Below are 25,300 nucleotides of genomic sequence, written 5' to 3'. Positions count from 1 at the left end.
AATGCAATGCAGAGGTTTCCTGCATTATTCCAGTGAAAATATAGTGGGGTGGAAAATGGAGATTTGTTTGTTTTGGTAAAAAGTTTGTTTGCCTTCTTGCACTATTTACATGTACATTCCTAATGTGTTAATTTCAGTTGTCAGCTTTCTGGGTCAAGCTGGCGTTTGGAATGTGATAGGTAAAAATGCAAACTGAATGGTTGCTAGGCGTTTGGGCTGTCTTGGATTAGGATTAGTATTTTGGGGACTCATGGACTTGGAAGAGTTGAATTGAATACTGAATAGAATTGGGAGTGGTTAAAGTGTAAGAGTCGCAAAGGAGAAAAAAGTTGATTGAGAGAGCAGTTGGGGAGTGGAGAAGAAAGAGTTACATAAAGAGGGAAGAATATTGGAAAGCTGAGGAACTTGGAATTGGAATCAGAATGCACACATTAAATAATTTCGTTTTTGGCACATTGCACCAAAAGTGATAGGACCGATTTGGGGAAGGGTCTTCTCGCCATGTGGTGTTTGAGCCAAAAAGTATAACAAGGATGTGTGCTACATGTACAAATGTAGGTCGGGCGGGGTAGTTTTTTTTCGTTCACGATTTGTTTTGCTGCCGTAGGCCATGTTGTTTTAGTTATACCCCATTGTCGGTAATCTAGCCCAGAGATGCGACATTACTATACTATACTGGCTTGTTGATTTGACATTGATTCGAAAAAAACACATGTACAACTTTATTTCACCTCTTCCTTTCAAACTTGTCATTTTTCGACTCTGTCTTTCTTTGTATGTTGGCAGTGCAAGACGGTGGGCGGCCACCAGCCGTCTCGCAAAGCTGTCCCGCTACAATACTGAAAATACTCATGTACCTGTATTAACCCTTTATATGTACATGAATGTGTGCAGAATTTATTTTTTATCTGTTATCAAATGTAATTTCTAATGAACATATTCTCCTTTCTGTTGGAAATGTATACATGCATTTTAATGTGAATTTAAAAAACTATTTCATATATTTTCTCTGTTTAGAGTGGACTGTATGCTTCACTGCAGCACAGTGTGGATCAGTTTAGGGAGGTTCTGCGAATTCCTGACACCAAAAAATATAATTCAGTTCTTTTCGGAGGTAAATTAAATAAATGAATAAATCCAACATACATGTACATGCATATGAATAATAATGATGATGATGATGATAATCCACTATATAGTATTTAATATTAGAACAACACTTTTTAAGCCCAGCACATACTATGCGATTTCTTGTGACACAATTTTTTCGATAAATCTCATTTTGCATTAAATGTGAAGGTTCATTAAAGGTCAAGTCCAACACAAAAACAAATTTGATTGAATAAACAGAGAAAAATCAAACTAGCTTAAAGCTTAAAATTTCATCAAATTCGGGATATAAAATGAGAAAGTAATGGAATTTTTAAGTTTGCTTATTTTTCAAAAAACAGTGATATGCGCAACTTAGTAACATGCAAATGAGACATTCAATGTCCCTCACACACTATTTCTTTTGTTTTTTATTGTTTAAATTATACAATATTTCATTTTTTACAAATTTGACAACAGGGACTAACTGGACTGAAATACAACTGTATATAATAAATAAACAATGCTAATTCCACATGTTCAGGGAGGAATTAATTATTGTTTCACTTGACAATTGAGAGGAAACCAGAATATTTCATATTCCATACAATAGAATACACAAGAAATAGTGGGTGGATGACGTCATCAGTCTCCTCATTTGCATACTGACCAGGATGTGCATATGACTGTCTTGTGAAATTAAGCAAAACTTTAAAATGTCATAACTTTCTTATTTTACATCTGATTTTGATGAAATTTTCAGTGTTAATTATGCTTGTAGGACAAACTGACAAATGGCTGATCAATGCATAATCCATTTAAGATGCTTAATCAGTTTGTTGTTTTTTAAGCCCCCAGTTATATGGCTGTTGCAGAGCTCTGAAGTCAAATTCATCTACATGTATGCACATTTGAATGGGTAGCAGAATGAAGAATTGCTGTAGAAATATTTCTTGTAAATATGTACTTTTTATATTTAGTGGGCATAATGTTTAAATTTTTTTCTTCACAGACTACTTTTAATTCTCCAAGTAAATATTGAATTAAAAAAAAAGATTGCTTTTCATATTAATGTATTCAGTGCTTTATTTCTTAATATTGGGAAGAGGAATGGAGCTGTGGTACTTCAGAGCTTAAGATTAAACTGCTATATCTATGAGGGCATAACAGTTCACCTGTGTATAAAAGTATCCCATTTATAGTGATTTTTCCTCTTTTTCTTGTATCAGGCATACTTGGGTCTCTCTTCTCGCTGTTGCAATTTATTACTAGTCCAGTGATTGGAGCTGCATCTGATGTGTATGGAAGACGGTTTGTCATGCTTGTTACTATGGTAAGTGTGAGGTCTTTTTAGTCATGTGTATAAGAAGAAATGTAAGAGAAATTAAATTCAGTTTTCTTTTCTCAGGAAGTTCATTGCATAATAAGAATATTCCAGAATACCAGTTAAGCCTTGCTATATACATGCATATTTAATGAGGCAGTGCAATGTCCAGTATTCTGTAATTTACAATAGAGACTGCTGGCAGTGGAAAAGGACAATAGGATTAGCATTCAACACGAGTTACAAAAGGAAAATCACATCTTTTAAAAGTTCATTATCTGCTCTTGAATTAGATACCAAGAAATAAAGTTCTGTTGTTTTAAATAAGGTTTGAATTCGAATAATTTCATAAAGTAAAGAGGGTTTACTGGATAGCTTTAGACTTACTCGACTCTTCATTTTGTTGACAATGGGAGAATCTTTAAAATGAATATGTATTTTACTATGATCTGGATAGTAGAAATCATTCTGGATAGTCCAGTTAATATACTTGTTTTGAAATAAATAAAAAATTATCCCGAATTTTTCATGTTTTGGTAAATTAAAAAAAAAATTTGCATTGATATTTATCTGTTTTAAAATTATTAACATCAACAACTACTGTAGTGCAAAATATCAGCATTCAACACGAGTTACAAAAATAAAATCACATTTTTAAAAAGTTCAATATCTGCTCTTTAATTTAAGAAATAAATAATAAAGTTCTGTTCGTTTGAAATAAGGCTTGAATTCGAATAATTTCATAAAGTGAAGAGGGTTTACAGGATAGCTTTTAGACTTACTCGACTCTCCGTTTTGTTGACGATTAGCCATGCAGAAAGTCTTTTGTTTACTGTGCAATAGCTCCGGTGGAAAACCGGTGAAATGCGTATGTTTCATGAAATTATGGAAATACAAGCATCGTTTCAAAGAAACATAACTTTGTTATTTCTTGACCATTTTCTGTGATTTGGCTATCAAATTAAAGAGCAGATATTTAACTTTTTAGGCATGTGATTTTTTATTGAAATTTTGATATCCTCCACCAAATAACATTTTGCTATCCTTCAAATTGTTTTTAATCACTCATGCGTGGATGAAAAATCTTGTATGTTATACCAGCTGAAAGAGGACATTCTAAGCTTTACAATGATAGGTCATTTCATTTGTCTTTAAGTTATGATATTGTGATTAAGTTATGATAAATCATCGCTAAACCTCTGTTTCATTTTTGGTGGGATGCAATGTTTATAAGCTGGCAGTTTCTTCAAGGATATATTACATATAGATTAGAACACAGAGTTTTAGGCTAGACTTTCTGTCAGAGCATAGTTTTTCACCTGGAATACATTAACCTAGGAATATTTGCACGCCATCAATGAACTGTTTGCAGTTATTTTGAGAGAGGAATTCTCCTCGAGGTCATCAACCTGTTCTAAAGATCATTTTCAACCCATGGATTGCTGATATTATCTGTTCATCAACATTGTCTGCACAGACATTTCAACCCACTACATTGACTGATTATCCATTGCCGAGGTTGGCAATTCTATTATTTTTAAGAAAAATAAATAAAATTGGATTTATTTGATTTAAATCAGATAAAAGAAAAAAAAATGTGCAAACATCAAAAACAACATCCCTGACATTATCATACTGTACATTTTACTACTAAAATCATTCTTAGCTTTTTATTTCATAATTAGATCTAGTCAAAATAGACTTTATAGACAATATTAATGTCCTAAAGATGCCGACAATAGACTGCTATGTCTGAGTCCTCTGATGTAGGAAGCTCTTACTGACTGGTTCAATCCAAGCTGATGAACTGTCTAAATGCTGCGTAGTTGGTGTTCCTATTCAAAGCTCTTAACATGAATGAGGATCGGTTTCTTTCGAAGAATTCCATAAAAAATCATACAATCATAAATCCATAATTTATTGTTCGAAATAGACATGAAATGAAATACTCCGAAAATTTGCTTTGCCCAATTGATCGTGGGCCTGGCAGCCGCTGTGCAGCGCCAGATCATCGAGGCTCTATCTCTTTAATCGTTGAACGCCAAACAGGGTAGCAGCAACTCCTATCTTTTAACATCTTTTGGTCTGACGCAGCTGGGGTTTGAACCCCCGGCCTCCCGGTTATGAGACGGACAATCTACCAACTGAGCCAACACACCGGTTGACACATGACACATTCTCCAAAGAGAAACATGTAATTTCTCAAGTCAGGGAATGAAGATCATCTATGTTAAAGAAAAATGCATTTATTTTTTGTTTGTTTATTGAAAAACCTCCTTTGTTTTTTTGAAAATACATGTAATAATAATAAACATTAATTTGTATAGCGCAGCTTTTATATGGATATATGCAGCTGCGCTTGTTCAGAGCTCTTTTTACTTACATGTATGTCTACACAGCATATTTTCTTAACTAAAGAGATATGTTTTTAAAGGTCAAGTCCACCTCAGAAAAATGTTGATTTGAATCAATAGAGCAAAATCAGACAAGCACAATGCAGAAAATTTCATCAAAATCGGATGTAAAATAAGAAAGTTATGACATTTCAAAGTTTCGCTTATTTTCAACAAAATATATATATGAACGAGCCAGTTACATCCAAATGAGAGTGTCGATGACGTCACTCACTCACTATTTCTTTTGTTTTTTATTGTTTGAATTATACAATATTTCAATTTTTACAAATTTGACGATTAATCGGCGTTTCCACTAAACTAGTTTAGTGGAAACTAGTTTACTGGAATAGTGGAAGCTAGTTTACTGGAAACTATTTTACTGGAAACTAGTTTAGTGGAAACTAGTTTACTGGAAACTAGTGTACTGGAAACTAGTTAAGTGGAAGCTAGTTTACTGGAAACTAGCTTTTATAAGTGGAAACTAGTTTAGTGATTGCTTTGCCTTGTTAAAGTGGTTTTAGCGTGAGGACTCAACTGTTCTTCAGGAAGCTATCTTTACACATTTTGAGCGCGCTACTCCACACGACTGGTATAGAATGCCTATGCTGCGGTTTCGAATTCGCGCAAAACATGTCACCCCACTGGGACATTTCCATAGCAACAAGATCACTTTATGTGAAATGATTTCAAAACCACTTTCGTGCAAACAATTGGGAATGCTAGCAAAGCGATCTTCCAAACTGGTTTCCTGAATCGGTTTCCAGTAAACTAATTTTAGAAAGGATAATTAGAACGGCCTCATAGAGAGATGTCCCTATCTTTGGTTGGCTATTCATATGTGTGAAGTTTTGAAGGTCAGAATTGCTCAGATTTCTTTGTAAATATCATGAAATTCAGTTTGAACACTGCAATATTGATTGCTGCCATTGTACACAGTCTATGAGTGCATTGGATCGTGAGATTTTAAGTGTGTGCTTTGTACTTGGTTCGGGCAGTCACTGTTATTGCATTGATGCCCAATGGCGACAATGCATTGTTAAAAGATATGTTATTGTTTTAACAGGTACATGTACATAGTGAATCAAAGAATTATGACTGGTAGTGTATGTCTTAATTATCTAAGAAAGGAACTATAATACAAGACTTCATGACTTTGGAGATTTATAAATGTACATGCAATAGACAAAAGAAGATTATTTGTAATATAAGTTTGGCAAGTGTTTTATTACATTTTTGGTCTTGATATATATACATGTAAGTAAATCTCGCTTGTAATAAAATGTGGCATTTCTGAATAACAAGTCTTGGTTTTTTTTTCACCATCCAAGCTTGCATGCATATTTTTACATGACTACGTTTGCATTCAACAGAAGGGGGGGGAGAAAATTTACAGTACTGCTCTTGGTTTAAAAGTCCCTGTACATGTATGCTTATTACTTTCCCTACAGACATGGATGCTCCAGGCTGAAATAAATGTATCTATTATTAATAGAGCAAACTTCACAGAGCAAAATGCTGAAAATTTCGTCAAAACAGATGGCAAAGTTATGTAATTTTAACACTAAACAGGCCGGGGGGTGGGGGTGAATCAACCCCCCTCATCATTTTCCGCTATCATTCTACCGCGAAATTTTTTGACCGTGCCACTCGCAGAGTTTATACTGTTTAAGTCTCTCGCATCTTTTGAGACCAAATTTGCGACGCCGAAGTACGCGGTTTCGAAAATACACAACATTTCGTAAGTGCATGTCAGACCAAGAATTGTTCCAAAATGTGATTTTGTGTACAAAGTCAATGCAAATTGAGTTTTCTCATATTCATAAAGATATGATTATTTCTACTTTAAACAGCTGAAATCAATTGAGTTTAGCATAATTGTGCTTCAAAAAGTTGTGCAATAAATTTGGTGAAAAAAACAGAGAAAAACAAAAGGATGAAAAACAGAGAAATACATACATTCATAAAACAATCAAATTATAATGACACAAGCAAAACTTTAAAATGTTATAACTTTTGTAGTTTACATCCGATTTTGATGAAATCTTCAGCGTTTTGCTAGTTTGATTTTTCTCTATTTATTCAAATCAACATTTTTCTGGGGTGGACTTGACCTTTAAGTGGTGGGATCGCTGACAAAATAGGCTAAAAGGTGACAACCTTATTTTCTCGCCAATTTAAGATAGTATCTTCAAAATGCAATAGAAAAACAGATTTTTCACTTTCAAAGTTTACATCAAGACCGTGATGCCGTGCAGCATTTTGAAAAATAGTGTCCTGGATATCGGAGTTTGAAACTTGATACATATTTTTGTTTAAGCGCGCGCCTGTGATTCTACAAAGTCTAGTCAGTTACATGTCAGAAAGTGATGATGCATGGAAGTAAATCTCTCTGCAGGTGTGGATGGGAGACTGGAGCCATTTTCATATTGGGAGTCGCGCGGTACAGTTTTAGGCAGTTGTGAGAGTTAAAAAAACCCACAAGAATTGCTCTTCACTCCCATCGAATTTCAACAGTGCTTGCCCCACCCATGGGGTAAGTTGAGCAACCCTGTGGGTTAAGTTTAGTCACAAAAACTATGTACAAAAGGTATGGGACAAGAACCAGCATGACAATTTTTTTATTTAAAATCTTTTCACTTGCTCATTCTCTATATATACTAACATCCGCTAAAAGTAAAACAATGCCTGTTTAGTGAATTAGTGATATTTTTTTCACATTTATATACAGTACCATATGAATTACCATGGCTCAACTTGCCCTATGTTGGTTGGCTCAACCTACCCCAGTCCGAACTTAATGTGATATTTCCACATCCACACAATATGCATCCGTCATGTAAAGGACTGATATGAATGAGGATCCATACCTGGACAATGAATATTGTTCCTATGCCCTTATTATATTTGAAGACCCATGTGGGTAAAAAGTGCTTTGATATGTATTTCACACTTTTTAATAAAAAGAAATGAAATTTGTATTTTTCCTTCTGAAAAGTTATTTTTTGTTTCAAAGTTGAAAACAATGTGGTGGGGCTAGGGGTTATGCAATGGGTCATGGCACCACCACAATGTCTGTCTCTTTCATTAGTGGCCTGGGGATGGCGGCTCAACTAACAGAACCATTCCCTGCAATGTACTTCTTAATGTATAACTTCTTTTTTATTATGTGTGTTTTTATTCTCTGTACAACATTCATGTTTGCAGGTCGGCATCTCACTGTCCTATGTTCTATGGGCAATGTCCTACAACTTTGGAATGTTTGTGTTAGCAAGAATCGTTGGTGGAATTAGTAAGGGTAATGTAAGTCTCAGTACTACAATTGTGACCGATGTTTCAACAACCAAAACCAGGGGAAAAGGCATGGTAAGTGAACTCTAGAAATTTTTGCAATTAGTTATTCTATTTACTTTGGACCATAAAGAGATTATATGTAGGCCAGCTCATGACATTACATTTTATTTCATATTAACATCAGTTGCAAAAAGTCAGGTCCTACATATGAGACCATACTGGATTTAATCCTTTGTATTTGTGCATGGACTATTTTTGATAATTCAAATACAAAATTATAAACTCCAAGCATTCATGATTATGATTTTCATTATTAAAAGTTCTGAAATTAAAAAATAAAAGATTAGAATTCAGAATTCCGATTTCAAAATTCAACGTTCATCATTCAAGAATTTAAAAATAAAATAAAGGATCTAAGATCCAAGAACCAAAGATTAAAATCCAGTATTCAATGTCCCAAATAATTTTATCTTTTGGTTTGGCAGGCTCTGATTGGTCTTGCATTTTCTGTTGGATTCATTGTTGGTCCCATGATTGGAGCTTACTTCGCTAAAGGAGGGCTCTTTGACGAGGGGTCGAGGGTCATCACACCGGCTCTTCTTGCCCTGACGCTGTCATTAGCTGATCTACTATTTATTTTCGTCTTCCTCAAGGAAACGCTCCCTCAAGAAAAAAGGGTAAGGGGACAAGTCATAGCCACACTTAAAGTTGGGCTTGGAAGGAAAACCCAGAAGGTTTAGCAAGTTTGAGTTTGGGTAATACATCAGCCTGGAACTCAGAACCACTGCACAATACTGCCATAGCAGATGTTCCTAGTGTTATGTTAAGGATGCATTTTGAAGCCAGTGTGGCATCGCTCAGTGCCTGCTAGCGCTAGTGCACTTTTGCAGCTGGCAATGTTCGCAAGCTGATTTTACCTCAATTTTTTTTTGTCTGAATATATCGATCTTAAACCTGATTTTGAGCCACATCAAACACCATGAAAGGCTTTGATCTTGATGTCATCATTCAAATTCCTAGTCTGGTGCCTTCACTCGGCTCCTTTGTATACTAGTTTTGATAAGGGCTGAAGTTATTGATTTAAAGTCCTCCCCACCTGTTTGCATCGTCATACTTAGTCCTATCAGGAATTTGAATGATGGTGTTAAGGATTTGGAAATGAAAATGAGCTTAGTTAACGCATGAAGGTATTCACATTATCTTGTTTATTTGGTATTTTTCCATAACATGAAGCGTCCTATCTTTGCAGCTATCAACCCAGGTGGGTGTTTCACAAAGCTGTTACTAAGTTAAGAAAGACTTTAAGAACGACTGGTGATCCTTTCTTACGCACTAAAGCTTCGTCAATGGTGCATGCCATTTACCAAAAGAAAGGATCACCAGTCATTCTTAAAGTCGCTCTTATCTTACGAACAGCTTTATGAAACACCCCCCAGGACTGCGTGGCCTTTGGGAAATCCCCCTAACTAGCTGGGCTCTGAGTTTCAGCCTGGCCCCAGCTCCCAACATTAACTTTATAAAGCCTGTCTAAAGCTTACGTAAACTTAAAAGGATCAATGTCGACTATACTTGAGTATTACCAAACATTACTATAGGACAAAAACGTAGTACTTAGTTGTTGAATGCATTTTTCACCCATTAAAATTAAACCCATAGACTACTGCTTTTTCAAATTCCCAAAGGGTTTCATGACAGAATGTTCCTGCCCATTATTTTAAATCTCAGTAATTTTTTTTGTCTCGCCTACATATCAGAGCGAGACAAATATAGGTGCTGATTTTTCAACTGTACTTAGTGCTTTTGTCAACATTGAAATCTTAACCAATATACAATGTTAAATTTTTAAAATGTCATCATAATATGGCCTTAGTTCATGAAACTTATAAGAATAATCAAGTATTACCAAACATCCTTCTTGAGTTCCAGGTCACATGACTATTAAAGGTCAAAGGTCATTTAGGGTGAATTGAACAGAGGCCATGTAGGGGGAATCAACTTTGAAATATTATTAATTAATCAGCGGCGTCAACACCAAATCTTAACCTAAGGTTAAGTTTTTTAAATGACAGCATAACTTAAATAGTATATTGGACCTAGTTCATGAAACCTGGATATAAGATTAATCAAGTATCACTGAACACCCTGTGCGAGTTTCAGGTCACATGACCAAGGTCAAATGTCATGTAGGGTCAATGAACTTAGACCAGTGCTTCTCAACCTTTTTTACTCGATGACCACTTTGACTCTCAGATTCTTTTTGAGGCCCACCTATAAACTTTTTTTAAAGGATATGACTACTTATCTTGTTGCAAATATTGTCTTGACAATTATAAAGAGCATATATTAGTGCGTAACTCCTGCTGCAGTGGCATAATGAGACAAAAAATTGAGGGAGCTTGATATGGCGTAATGATAAAATGTTGCGATCGAGCATGGCGAGCAAGCAAAAATTTTGACATTTTTATTACAAAAATCCAAGTTTGTTATAGATTTTGACATCATATTTAAAAAAAAGTATATCATATTTCACCCTTATCCATTTTCTTTCCTTTTCTCTTTTTTTTTTCTTGTACCCTTTTTACACAGGCTAAAATTTCCTTAACCCCGTACTATAGGTGGGGCTAAATGGCAATTTAGCCCCACCTATAGTACGGGGTTAAGCTTAGCCCACTTTCTTTTTACACAGCATTTTTGTAAAGTGGGCTAACTCCACCTATACCCTTTTTAGACAGGCTAAAATTTTTTTAACCCTGTACTATTGGTGGGGCTAAATGGCAATTTAGCCCCACCTATAGTACGGGGTTAAGCTTAGCCCACTTTCGTTTTACACAGCGTTTTTGCAAAGTGGGCTAACCCCACCTATAGTACGGGATTATTTGGCCCTGCAAAAAAGCAGGGTTATCCCACCAATTGCGGTGCTAAGAGCAATAGTACGGGGTTAAGATCGCATGTGTAAAACGAAAGTGGGCTGGCAATTTGGCCCCACCTATAGTACGCGGTTAAGGAAATTGTAGCGTGTGTAAAAAGTGTACGAGTGAAGCACTTGTACTACGAATGATCGACATAAACCACTAGTCCGGGGTTAGCGAGTTTCGTGTGTAAAAAGCAAGCATTCCTTATCCGGGGTTAGCAATAACAATTTGGCATGTGTGAAAAGGAAAAAAAATAGTATGGGGTTAAGGATAGTACGGGGTTAGCGATAGTCCGGGGTTAAGAAAATCCTGTGTAAAAAGGGCACTATAGTACGGGATTATTTGGCCCTGCAAAAAAGCAGGGTTATCCCACCAATTGCGGTGCTAAGAGCAATAGTACGGGGTTAAGATCGCATGTGTAAAACGAAAGTGGGCTAAGCTTAACCCCGTACTATAGGTGGGGCTAAATGGCAATTTGGCCCCACCTATATAGTACGGGGTTAAGGAAATTGTAGCGTGTGTAAAAAGTGTACGAGTGAAGTACTTGTACTACGAATGATCGACATAACCACTAGTCCGGGGTTAGCGAGTTTCGTGTGTGAAAAGCAAGCATTCCTTATCCGGGGTTAGCAATAACAATTTGGCATGTGTGAAAAGGAAAAAAAATAGTATGGGGTTAAGGATAGTACGGGGTTAGCGATAGTCCGGGGTTAAGAAAATCCTGTGTAAAAAGGGCATTGGTCATGAAACATTTTGGGCCAAGAGCCACTCCCCCATCTGTACGCAAGTGTTCTGCTGTGAATTTAGATCCAGCCTTTTTCCTATTCAAACACTCTTTTGGCTTTGGATGTTGTATGTTTAGGTGTCTCTGAAGCTTTGATGGTTTTAGCGCCTTATTTGACAATAATTTCAGCACATTCGACACCATTGCTTTTTGTTTTGCATCACTGCGCAGTTATTATTAATCCAAATTTAATGTATTCAGGGTCATATTTTCTGGCAGTTACCTTCTGAGCCATGTGACTTCAAAAACATGGATTTTATATGACAGGTGATCTTTTAAAATAATGTCTTTCTAGTACGTGTACGATTATTTAGTCGATAATTTCAGTCAAGGCAATTTGGCAATTTTTTGTGGTTGCTCGTGTCGTATGTGAGGTAATACACGGTGTAATACGCGGTGAGTCACATGCTTACTATGGGGAAGCAATTGGTATATCTGACTTTGGTGAAAACAGTGATTTTGAGCCAAAAACAAACACTAAAGTTGATATTTCTGTTTGAAGACTAGGTCTACGAGAAGCAAAACAAGGAAGATGCTGTTGGGTCTCGAATCATGGGAGTTTCTGAATGTGGTATATATGTGCAAATAATTCAGGGTATACATGTATGTCACCGCTGCCCCTAATAATTCAGAGTTCAAAGGGTTAAAACACGGTCCATTTTGATGAAAGTATGTTTCGTGAAATTTGAACATAAAGCTCTTAAGCACATTCTAAGCAATCCATTTGAGAAATTAATCCAATTGGAAAGGTCTGGTGAATGGGCAATAAACACAATATGCATACACATGAAAGATGAGTTCTGAGGTTCACATCAAAGTTAGATCGAAACCATCATACAGTGTGTATGTATATCCATGGTAGAGTCTATGGTTTGACCCATAGAGACCGATTAAATATACCATTTTCGGAACATGTTGAATATACTATAATTTTCCCCTATTTTCCCTCTTCTCTCGAGCTTCTTGTGGTCCACCTGAGAGAGCTTTGCAGCCCACCGGTTGAGAAGCGCTGACTTGACAATTTTTGGGGAATCAACATCAAAATCTTAACCTAATGTTAAGTTTTTGTCTCACCTACGAAGTAGAGTGAGACTATAGGGGCCGCTTTTCCGACGGCGGCGTCAACATCAAATCTTAACCTGAGGTTAAGTTTTTGAAATGACGTCATAACTTAGAAAGTATATGGACCTAGTTAAAAAAACATGGCCATAAGGTTAATCAAGTATTACTGAACATCCTATTAGAGTTTCATGTCACATGACCAAGGTCAAAGGTCATTTAGGGTCAATGAACTTAGACCATGTTGGTGGAATCAACATTGAAATCTTAACCTGAGGTTAAGTTTTTGAAATGTCATCATAACGTAGAAAATATATGGACCTAGTTCATGAAACTTGGACATAAGGTTAATCAAGTATCACTGAACATCCTGCATGAGTTTCATGTCACATGACCAAGGTAAAAGCTCATTTAGGGTCAATGAACTTTGGCCGAATTGGGGATATCTGTTGAATTCCCATCATAACTTTGAAAGTTTATGGATCTGATTCATGAAACTTGGACATAATAGTAATCAAGCATCACTAAACATTTTGTGCAAGTTTCAGGTCTCATGATTAAGGTCAAAGGTCATTTAGGGTCAATGAACTTTGGCCGAATCGGCGGTATCTGTTGAATTACCATCATAACTTTGAAAGTTTATTGGTCTAGTTCATTAAACTTGGACATTAGAGTAATCAAGTATCACTGAACATCCTGTGCGCGTTGCAGGTCACATGACCAAGGTCAAAGGTCAATGAACTTTGGCCGAATTGGGTGTATCTGTTGAATTACCATCATAACTTTGAAAGTTTATGGATCTGATTCATGAAACTTGTACATAAGAATCAAGTATCACTGAACATCCTGTGCGAGTTTCAGGTCACATGATCAAGGTCAAAGGTCATGTAAGGTCAATGAACTTTGGCCATGTTGGGGTTTTTTGTTGAATAACCATCATATCTCTGTAAGTTTATTGGTCTAGTTCATAAAAAGTGGACATTTAAGAGTAACCATGTATCACTGAACATCTTGTGTGAGTTAGAGTAGTATTCAAAGTCAGCACTGCTGCTATATTGAACCGCGTGATGCAGGTGAGACGGCCAAAGGCATTCCACTTGTTGAAATGTTATCATAACTTATAAAATATATGGACCTAGTTCATGAAACTTAAATATAAGATTAATCAAGTATCACTGAACACCCTGTGCGAGTTTCAGGTCACATGATCGGGATCAAAGGTTATTTAAGGTCAATGAACTTTGGCCGAGTTGGGGCCAAAGTACTTGTTGAATTATCATCAAAATTGGCAGTTTATTGATCTGATTCATGAAACTGGGACATATCAAGTATCACTGAACATCCTGTTTCAGGTCACCAAGGTCAAAGGTCAGTAAACTTTAGCCATGTTAGGGGTATTATAACTCTGTAAGTGTATTGGTCTAGTTCATAAAACTTGGACCTCAATGTAATCAAGTATTACTGAACACCCTGTGCGAGTTTCAGGTCACATAACCAAAGTCAAAGGTCATTTAAGGTCAATGAACTTTGGCCATTATCGAGGTAATTGTGAGATTGAGGTCATAACTTTCAAAGTTTACAGATAAAATTTATAAAATGTGGATATAGGGGTAATCAAGTATGATCCCTGACAAGTCTGAGGTCACATGATCAAGATAAAATGTCATTTATTGTCAATGAACATAGTATTGTATCATTAAATGAATGGTGCTTTTTATACGCCCGTCTTGACGGGACGTATTATGGTATCACGCTCGGTGTCCTTCCGTCTGTCCGTCCGTTAACTTTTCCTTGTAAACGCGAAAACTTCAGTTTAACTTAACCTAGGCTCAAATAATTTGGTATGTATAAGACTAGCATGGATCCAAGGAAGCCTATCGATTTTGAGGTCAAAGGTCAAGGTCACAGTGTACTTGATATACATGTAGGTCAATATAGAATTCTATTGATTCGATCAGGCACCATGCCTTTGTTATCTTTAGTTTGTCATCCATTGCATTCTCTGTCTTTTTATACGCCCGTCCTAGATGGGACATGTTATGGTATCACGCTTGGTGTCCATCCGTTAACTATTCCTTGTAAACTAGATAACTTCAGTTTAACCTAACCTAGGCTCATATAATATGGTGTGTATGAAATTAGCAATGATCAGAGGAAGCCTATTGATTTTGAGGTCAAAAGTCAAGGTCACAGTGTCCTATTTTCATTGTACCCATCTTCAGTCCTTGTAAACGTGATAACTTCAGTTTAACTTAACCTAGGCTCATATAATTTGGTGTGTATGATAGTAGCATGGATCTCAGCAAGCCTATCGATTTAGAGGTCAAAAAGTCAAAGGTCGAGGTCACAGTGACCTATTTTCATTGTACCCCGCTGCAGTCCTTGTAAACGTGATAACTTCGGTTGAACTTAACCTAGGCTAATATAATTTTGTGTGTATGATACTAGCATTGATCCCAGGAAGCTTATTGATTTTAAGGTCAAAAGGTCAAGATCACAGTAACATGTTTTCATCTTATCCTTCTGAAGTCCTTGTTAATGCGATAACTTTAGTTGAACGTAACCTAGGCTCATGTAGTTTGGTGTGAATGATACTAGCATAGATCCTAGCAATTCTATAGATTTTGAGGTCAGAAGGTCAAAGGTGAAGTCGCCATCTTCCACTTTTCTTGCTTGACCAATAGCTCCATTTTCCGCATTACAGACGGGCATATTATGTGCTCGCCTTAGCGACACTTGTGAATAGTTATTTTAAAGTAGTTCTCAAAGTCAGCAATATGTAATTGCGTGATGCAGGTGAGACTGCCAGAGGCGCTCCACTTGTTTTAATGTCATACATGTAACTTTAAAAGAATGTTCTATTTCATAAGATGTGCACCAATTAATACATTAAATCAGTTGTCAATACAATTTTTAGTTCTTTGAGGATAAAATTTGAATAAACATATTTTCATATAATAATATACAAAAGAACATGTGGGGATATGACATCAGTTTGGTCATTTAATATTCATGAAGACATGCATAGATCTTTTTCACCCAAAATGATGCAAACCTTTAACCCTATCTAGGCCGGGGTATTTTGGGAGTTCATATAGCCGGGGAGGGCCTCCCAGGCCCCCCTAAGATCTCGGCCGTCGACCGCGCGATCGCGCCGAAAATTGGCACGCAGGTTGCCGTGGACATAATCTACAAGATTGTATAGTAATTTATTCCATGCGAATCGCTATTAAGTGATAATGCTAATTTATGCATAAATAGTATGCGAAATCATACTTTTTCCTCTAACTCCCTAAATAAAGCTCCAAATGTACTATTTTTTGGTATAGAAACTCTTTGTGGTGTTCTGTTCTTAGCAATTGTAAATGAAAAAAATTGCGATATCAAATCATTTTCTTATGTATTATATTGTTTCTTGCAATTTCTTATGTATTTCCTTGTTTTTTGGACCTTTTGTTTTTCATTGTTTTTTCAATGAAATTTGTTGGGGACTGTTCTGTGATCATGAAAAGCATAAAATAAATACATTTACGTGTTTACCAGCAAAACTAAAAATAATCATACATTTATGAATTTTGGTTAAAAACACAATTTGCATTGACTTTGTACACGAAATCACGTTTTTGAGCAATTTTGTGTCTGACATGCACTTACATAATGTTACGTAATTTCGGAACGGCGTACCCGGTTGACGCAAAGTTGGTTTCAAAAGTTGCGCAAGACTTGAAAGTAAAAAGTCAGTGAGCGGCGCGGTCAAAAAAATTTTGCATGGCGAAAAATATTGCGCGATTCGTTGAGGGGGGCCTCCGAGGCCCCCCCCCCCTTGCCTAGATAGGGTTCAAATGCCATAATTTTGTTATTTCTTGTCCGATTTTGATCAAACTTTTAGTGTTTTGTTTATCTGATTTTTCTTTATTGGTTCAAATCGTATTGTTTTCAGCCTGGTGTACCCCCTTAACCCTAAATCTCCCGGGGTATTTTGATTCTTGTCATTCCCGGGGGGTGGGGGGCACTATGGCCCCCCTTAAGATCTCAGCCGCGGATTGCGCGATCACAACGAAAAATGATGGTTGCATGATGGTAGAGAATGATGTAATCTACGCAGTTGCATTGGTAAATTTCACTGAATTCATATATTTTTATTTTATATGAATTAATTATGCTAGTTTATTCATGAAATCATACTTTTTGCTCAGATTCACTACAGTAAATAAAGCTCCTAGAATGTTATTTTTCGGTGAAAATATTCTTTACAGCATTACTAACAATTGTGAATGAAAAAAACTCTGGTAAGAAGACCGATTTTTATGTACATGTATTTTTTTTCTTATGTATTTCTTTGTTTTTTTACTTTATTTTTGTTTTTCTATTGTTTTTTCCAAAGGAACTCGTTCCAGACTTAATTCTGATCATAAACAAGGCAAAATTAATTAAGTTTAATCAGTAAAAGTAGAAATAATGATACATTTATGAATTTTGGCTAAATACAGAATTTGCATTGGATTTGTACATGAAATCATGTTTGAGCAATTTTGGGTCTGACATGCACTTACATGTACATAATGCTCAAAATTTGCGCGAGACTTGAAAGTAAAAAGTCAGTGAGCGCCACTCACAGAGCTTATACTTTTAAGTCTTGCGCATCTTTTGAGACCTAATCTACGACACCCGGGTACGTGGTTCCGAAATTACCCAACATTTCGTAAGTGCATGTCAGACCAAGAATTGTTCCAAAACGTGATTTTGTGTACAAATTTAATGCAAATTGAGTTTTCTCATCTTATTCATAAAGATATGATTATTTTTACTTTAAACAGCTGAAATCAATTGATTTTAGCATAATTATGATTTAAAAAGGTTGTGCAATAAATCTGGTGAAAAAAAACATAGAAAAACAAAAGGTTGAAAAACAGAGAAATACATAAGAAATTTATAAAACAAAATACATAAGAAATTGATTTCCAAAATGAAGATATTTTCAATTGCAATTGTTAAGAATGCTACAAAGAATATTTTCACCAAAAATTAGCATTCTAGGAGCTTTATTTAGTGAATTAGAGCGAAAAGTATGATTTATGCATAAATTAGCATAATTAATTCATATAAATTAAAATCTCATTATTTTGGAAAATTTTACCATATGGCCTTGTAGATTACATCACACACTACAAGCGTGCAAATTTTTACGGTGCTCGCGTGATCGGCGGCTGAGATCTCAGGGGGTTGAATCAACCCTACTCCCGGCCACAGAATAGCCAAAAAAGCCCGGCCTAGTTAGAGTTAAAGAAGACTTCATTTATTTGTTGCAGGAAATCTACATACATGTATTTTGCTAAATAGTACAATAATAATGATAATAATAATAATAGTTCTTGTATAGTGCATAACACATTATGAATAACTTCTCATCATTGTTTGCATTTGTTTTGGTATATCATGTACATTTAGGCCCCTTCCATGGGTAACTGTTTCCAAGAAAGACAGAATCTTATTAACCCCTTCAGTCTCTTCAGATTTTCCGCTGTAAAAAACACTCCTATAAAAGGTGAGTATGGATATGCCATCAGATCTTAAAAAGGGACTCTTTTCATACATAGTTTGACTTTGTTTCATTTTATTGATAATAAATTTTTTCCACAGTACTTAAAGGGAAATCCACACTGAGGTCAAATTAATTTTGATAAAAGTAGAAAAGTGAGAGCAACATATTAAGAATAAGGGTTTGACAACAAAAATCTACCAAATTTAGTAAACAATGAGTTTTTAAAGGACAAGTCCACCCCAACAAAAACTTGATTTGAATAAAAAGAGAAAAATTCAACAAGCATAACACTGAAAATTTCATCAAAATCGGATGTAAAATAAGAAAGTTATGGTATTTTAAAGTTTCGCTTCATTTCACAAAACAGTTATGTGCACATCTCGGTCGGTATGCAAATGAGGAACTGATGACATCACTCACTCACTATTTCTTTTGTATTTTATTATATGAAATATTTTATTTTCTCGTCATTGTCATGTGAAATAAAGTTTCATTCCTCCCTGAACACGTGGATTTCCATTATTTTAACATTTTGAGCTTCAGGCAAGCAAGTCCTAATCGTCAAATTCGTAAAAAATGACATATTGTATAATTCAAACAATAAAAAAACAAAAGAAATAGTGAGTGAGTGACATCATCGACTCTCATTTGGATGTAACTGGCTCGTTCATATGACTTTTTTGTTAAAAATACGCGAAACTTTGAAATGTCATAAATTTCTAATTTTACATCCGATATTGATGAAATTTTCAGCATTGTCCTTGTCTGATTTTTCTCTATTGATTCAAATCAACATTTTTCTGAGGTGGACTTGACCTTTAAGTTTTATTTTGTCATGTCACATTCCTGTGATCTGCTTCCTATTTTGAATAAAATATAAATTCATTAACTCTAATTTTTAAATAGTTTGGAATATCTCACACCATCTTTTTTAATATATGTCTGGTGATATGTTGACTGTACAGGTATAGTAAAGTGTCATTTTCTGAGAAAATGACACTTGAGGTGACCTATCAAATGACAATTGAAGGGGGATATCCTTGCATGCATAAAACTCCAAATTAAACTATAGGCCTACACATCCATAACTATGTCTATTTTTTTAATGAATATTTGCAAGATACTCAGTAGCATGTGACTGATATTTCTCCCAAATTTTGCTTGTATTAATGTATGAGGGCATTAAACTTTGAAAATAACATTAGAAAATTCTTATGATGACACTTTCATGTACCTTTGGCTCATAATTGTAATGTTTGAACTCGGGGGCGAAATTCTAATATGCAATAATAATAATAATATGCATCATATATGTAGTGCTTATGCCTCTAAGCACTGCATACTATAACCCCCGCTTTAGCATGGCTATCCTGATCAGATGATCAAGCATTCAAGGAATTCCTTCATACAGGTTACCACACCTTGATGGAGAGTGGCAAATGTAGATAAACTCCTTGCCAAAGGATAAGAGTGCTGAGGTGGGATTTGAAGTCCGGAGACTTATCCACTGAGCTACGACATGTACAATGTTGATTATTGAAAACTTTGTTTAGTTTAGGGTACTATAGAAATACAAGATATTTTGAGTAAGACTAAAGGCCTGGTCACACCGCCCGAGTGTTGTTGGAGCGGTCGTGAAGCGGAGAGAAAAAAAATCATCACCGCTCGCTACCTTTCACCATTTTCGATTTCGATTGTTTTTTGTTTTCAATTTGTTTTTAATTTTTCCCCCAATTTTGTGAGCGAAATTCGACCCTCTCTCCCTACCGCTCCACGACCGCTCCAATAACGCTCGGGCGGTGTGACCAGGCCTTAATGAATTTGAAGGCAAGATAAGGGGCTTTTTAGTGATGTTTATTCAACATAATACAATGTTGATTGATATAAGTGTTATATATTTCTTTTAACCTTTTTAGAGTTGCAGATTTTACAGCAGTTGGGGCTAAGTTATTTTATCTATCTTTTCTTATTTTCTGGACTGGAGTTTACACTTACATTTTTGGTGCATATACGATTTCAGTACAGCAGGTGAGAATATTGAATATATATATATTGTTAAGCTACAGATTGAAATGGAAAGAGATACTTATCTAGAAGGAGTATTCCTTGGAATGTTCAATGCTGTTTTGCTGAGGGTTTGTGTATTTTTCAACTTATGTTATGCCTGTATAGAATTCTATTGATTCGATCAGGCACCATGCCTTTGTTATCTTTAGTTTGTCATCCATTGCATTCTCTGTCTTTTTATACGCCCGTCCTAGATGGGACATGTTATGGTATCACGCTTGGTGTCCATCCGTTAACTATTCCTTGTAAACTAGATAACTTCAGTTTGACCTAACCTAGGCTCATATAATATAGTGTGTATGAAATTAGCAATGATCAGAGGAAGCCTATTGTAGTAGACTTGTTAAGAGGTTGAACGCTGCATTTTTGAGTACAAATGTCCCACTTGGCACAAATGTTCCTTGAGTCAAAAGAAAAAGATTCATCCAAAGAGACACGCTGTCTCTATGCAAATAAGCAAGTAATTTGCATAAATTTGCATATTATGTCGATATAGTAAAAACAAGTATTTCAGAATATATATTTAACCAGAACTGCCCTAAAATTGGAAATAAAGACTGAGGGTAAAACAGGGAAGAAAATTGTCATAAAATAATTGGGATATCCTTGTTTATTATTACCTAATTTACATAAATTATGCAAATTATAATTTAAAATAGAGTATTTTTTCATGAATCCTGAACTGTTTTTAAAAAACAGCAACTAATACACAATGTCAACATTCTACATGAAACAGAATATATTAGCGAAAACATCGATATGCTTCATGACAGTATTAGTGTCTTAATTTGCTTAGAAAGAGGGCAAATATGTCAAAATGTATGACGTGATATTGCGCTAAAACGAGACCAAAACAACCTCTATGTCACAGTCACACTCACGAATCGGACAATAAAGCGATCAATGGTATGTCATTCGAGATAACACAATCTCAACACAATAGCTTCCATCTGCTTCTCGTATCGCTTTTGTTGGTGTGTCTGCCACACCGTAATCTATGATATATACGGGCAAAATGCATTTCGGTATCGGTAAAACACTATTAATTTTGTTTTATTTGTTTCTCTTGGAAAATTTACAGGAGACATTGCTTTGCAGTTTACTGCTTTTATGAAACTCTGGCACATGAATCATGACGAATGTATCCTACCTCAATCCATATTTTAACTTTATCAAAATATATATCTTTTGGAGACCCCGAAGTGGCAAAACTGCTTCCCCCCAGCATTCCCGCTACTTTACAAAACCAGTTTAACTTGTATAATCGACTTGGAAAAGACAGATGTATGAGACATCAGTTAACATGTTTTTCTGAAGAAAGTATTTTTTTGTTTATTTAAGCCTACGCCCACGGGAGCCCTCCGAATTTATTCCATCCCCTCCCCTTATTTCGACTTTAAATTTAAAAAAATATCGTGTTTTAAAACCATCGGCAAGGTTAATTGCGTTATTTGGTATAATAAAGCAACTGTTATATCTATATTTTTATATTTACATTCATCATTATTGATATTATTATAATTATTATTAATATTACTATTATTGTTCTGCCGTTTGTAATAATTCTCTAGCACAGTAAAGGCTATAACCCAACAGGAGATTGTCTAGGATACCCTTTCCCTTTTTGGTTTCATGTATTAAAAAATAGTTTATTGTCTTTAGAACTCTTAAAAGATTACTTTTGCTTGTATTGATATCTTGGAATAGATTGAGGATAAAATACTCTACAATTGACATGTAGAAGAGCTGTGGTACGTTGAAGAACAGCTACACAGCTCTTTATTTATTCCACTCTGTTGAATTCAAATATTTTTAGAGCCCAATCGGAAGAAAGATGCATTTCTACTAAACATATAGAAGATGGTTATATATCTCATAAAATAAGTTTGTGTACGTGACGGTGGTCTGTCTAAGTTGCCCAACCGTTTATTTTGTTTTGACAATATATATTTAGAATATCGTCTAAATGAAGCCCTCATCTGGAAAAGGGCACTTATTAAAGGCAGCATGTACATTATATAGAGGAGGCCCTGGTACTTGGAAGCGGGGGCTGAAGCTTGTTAAATTTCTTGGGACCAAAATTTTACATTAAACCTTTTTTGCTTTTCAAAATTTACTTGGATTAACTTGGATGTTGAGACGTAAAGCAATATGATTATGTGCCCCATGAAGAATTTACATCAAGAAATTTAACAAGCAAATAAACAAAAAGGATTGCACTAACACACGCAGCACCCCCCTTGCTTCCAAGTACCAGGGCCTCCTCTATATAATGTAGATGCTGCCTTTAATAAGTGCCCTTTTCCAGATGAGGGCTTCATTTAGACGAAATTCTAAATATATATTGTCAAAACAAAAAGGGTTGGGCAACTTCGACAGGGCCTCCGTCATGTATATCGATTATGCTGTATTAATGTATTATATTAATCAATGAGTTTTAACCTGGGGTTGCCATTTTTTCAAGCAATCTGCTTATGATGACAATCCTTCTTCTGCAAATTGTAAATGTTAACTAATTTGGTATGAGATCAGTTTCGTTTGTAATGATAATTTTAGTACACTTAGTTATGATTCATGCCAAAAAAGTTCTCAATATACTATGTTTGTTATGTTATGGAAAATGTATTATATACGAATGATGTGATTGCAGAAGTAAACAATAAAATCAAATGTACACGAATTTATTTTATGCGATATAAAACAATGCCTTCTATGTTTTTTTTCAAGAGGAGAAAGTAAAGAGGCTTTACTGTGTGTAGTAGAAATGTATCTTTCTTCCGAATGGGCTCTAAAAATATTTAGATTTAACATAGAGTGGAATCAATAAAGGGGTTTTAGTATTTTAGAGCTTACGTGTGGCTTTTCTTCAATATAAAGTACCGCAGCTCTTCTCCATGTTAATCGTAGAGTATTTTCTCCTCAATCTATTCCAAGATATCAATACAAAAAAAGTAATCTTTTAAGAGTTCTAAAGACAAACCATTTTGAATATATTAAACCAAAAGGGGAAAGGGTATCCTAGGCATGCTCCTGTTGGGTTATAGCCTTTACTGTGCTAGAGCATTATTACAAACTGCAGAACAATAATAATGATAATAATAATAACAACAATAATAATAATGATAATAACAATATTAATATAGATAAATATGAAATATAGATATAACAGTTGCTTTATTATACCAAAAACGCAATTTGCCTTGCCGGTGGCTTTAAAACACGATATTTTTTTAATTTAGTGTCGAAATACAGAGAGGGGACGGGGTAAATTAGGAGGGATCCCGTGGATGTAGGCTTAAATAATAGGAAAACTATCTTCAGGAAACATGTCTCATAAATCTCTCTTTTCCAAGTCGATAATACAAGTCAAACAGGTTTTGTAAAGTAGCGGGAATGCTGCGGGGGAATGCAGTTTTGCCACTTCGGGGTCTCCAAAAGATATATATTTCAACAAAGTTAAAATATGGATTGAGGTTGAGTACATTCGTCGTGATTCATGTGCCAGAGCTTCATTAAAGCAGTAATCTGCAAAGCAATGTCTCCTGTAAAATTTCCAAGAGAAACAAATTAGAAACAAATAAAACAAAATTAATAGTGTTTTACCGATACCGAAATGCATTTTGCCCGTATATCCCATAGATTACGGTGTGGCAGATACACCAACAAAAGCGCTACGAGAAGCCGATGGAAGCTATTGTGTTGAGATTGTGTATCTCGAATCGCTTTATTGTCCGATTCGTGAGTGTGACTGTGACATAGAGGTTGTTTTGGTCTCGTTTTAGCGCAATATCACGTCATACATTTTGACATATTTGCCCTCTTTCTAAGCAAATTAAGACACTAATACTGTCATGAAGCATTTCGATGTTTTCGCTAATATATTCTGTTTCATGTAGAATGTTGACATTGTGTATTAATTGCTGCTATTTATAAAACAGTTAAGGATTCATGAAAAAAATACTCTGTTTTAAATTATAATTTGCATAATTTATGTAAATTAGGTAATAATAAACAAGGATATCTCAATCATTTTATGTCAATTTTCTTCCCTTTCTTACCCTAAGTCTTTATTTCCAATTTTAGGGCAGTTCTGGTTAAATATATATTCTTAAATACTTGTTTTCACTATATCGACCTAATATGCAAATTTATGCAAATTACTTGCTTATTTGCATAGAGACAGCGTGTCTCTTTGGATGAATCCTTTTCTTTTGACTCAAGGAACATTTGTGCCAAGTGGGACATTTGTACTCAAAAATGCAGCGTTCACCCCTTTTTTTGCAGTTAACAAGTCTACTATTGATTTTGTCAACGTTAAAGTTTACATGCAAGACTCTCTTATGACACCTAACTCTGCAACCATAGGTTGCTTTTCAACCAAACTTGGATGGTAGATGGACTTGGGGGACCTGCATGATATGCTGCAGTCGGAGGTCACATCGTAAGGTCAAAGGTCATTTTCAGGTCAACGTTAAAGTTTACATGCAAGACTCTCTTATGACACCTAACCCTGCAACCGTAAGTCACTTTTCAACCAAGCTTGGATGTTGGATGGACTTGGGGGACCTGCATGTTATGCTGCAGTCGGAGGTCACACAATAAGGTCAAAGGTCATTTTCAGGTCAACCTTACCTAACTCCGCAACCGTGAGGTGCTTTTCAACCAAACTTGGATGGTAGATGGACTTGGGGAACCTGCAGGTTATGCTGCAGTCGGAGGTCACACGATAAGGTCAAAGGTCATTTTCAGGTCAACCTTACCTAACTCCGCAACCGTAAGGTGCTTTTCAATGAAACTTGGATGGTAGATGGACTTGGGGGACCTGCATGTTATGCT

General features: G+C 35.5%; 1 protein-coding gene across 1 annotated transcript in view; it reads left to right on the top strand.

The window, feature by feature from the left end:
* Positions 1-25,300, top strand: part of LOC121425223 (major facilitator superfamily domain-containing protein 10-like) — an 87,191-nt gene that overhangs the window by 30,077 nt on the left and 31,814 nt on the right. Inside the window, exons 3-8 of the mRNA XM_041621233.1 lie at positions 1,018-1,114; positions 2,319-2,422; positions 8,014-8,172; positions 8,586-8,777; positions 18,304-18,400; positions 20,314-20,425. Of these exons, the coding sequence (XP_041477167.1) occupies positions 1,018-1,114; positions 2,319-2,422; positions 8,014-8,172; positions 8,586-8,777; positions 18,304-18,400; positions 20,314-20,425 (761 nt within the window). The remainder of the gene's footprint in view (positions 1-1,017; positions 1,115-2,318; positions 2,423-8,013; positions 8,173-8,585; positions 8,778-18,303; positions 18,401-20,313; positions 20,426-25,300) is intronic.

This window comes from Lytechinus variegatus, chromosome 12 (genome assembly GCF_018143015.1).
Source record: "Lytechinus variegatus isolate NC3 chromosome 12, Lvar_3.0, whole genome shotgun sequence".
Lineage (NCBI taxonomy): Eukaryota > Metazoa > Echinodermata > Echinoidea > Temnopleuroida > Toxopneustidae > Lytechinus > Lytechinus variegatus.
This window is presented reverse-complemented; position numbering and strand designations above follow the sequence as displayed.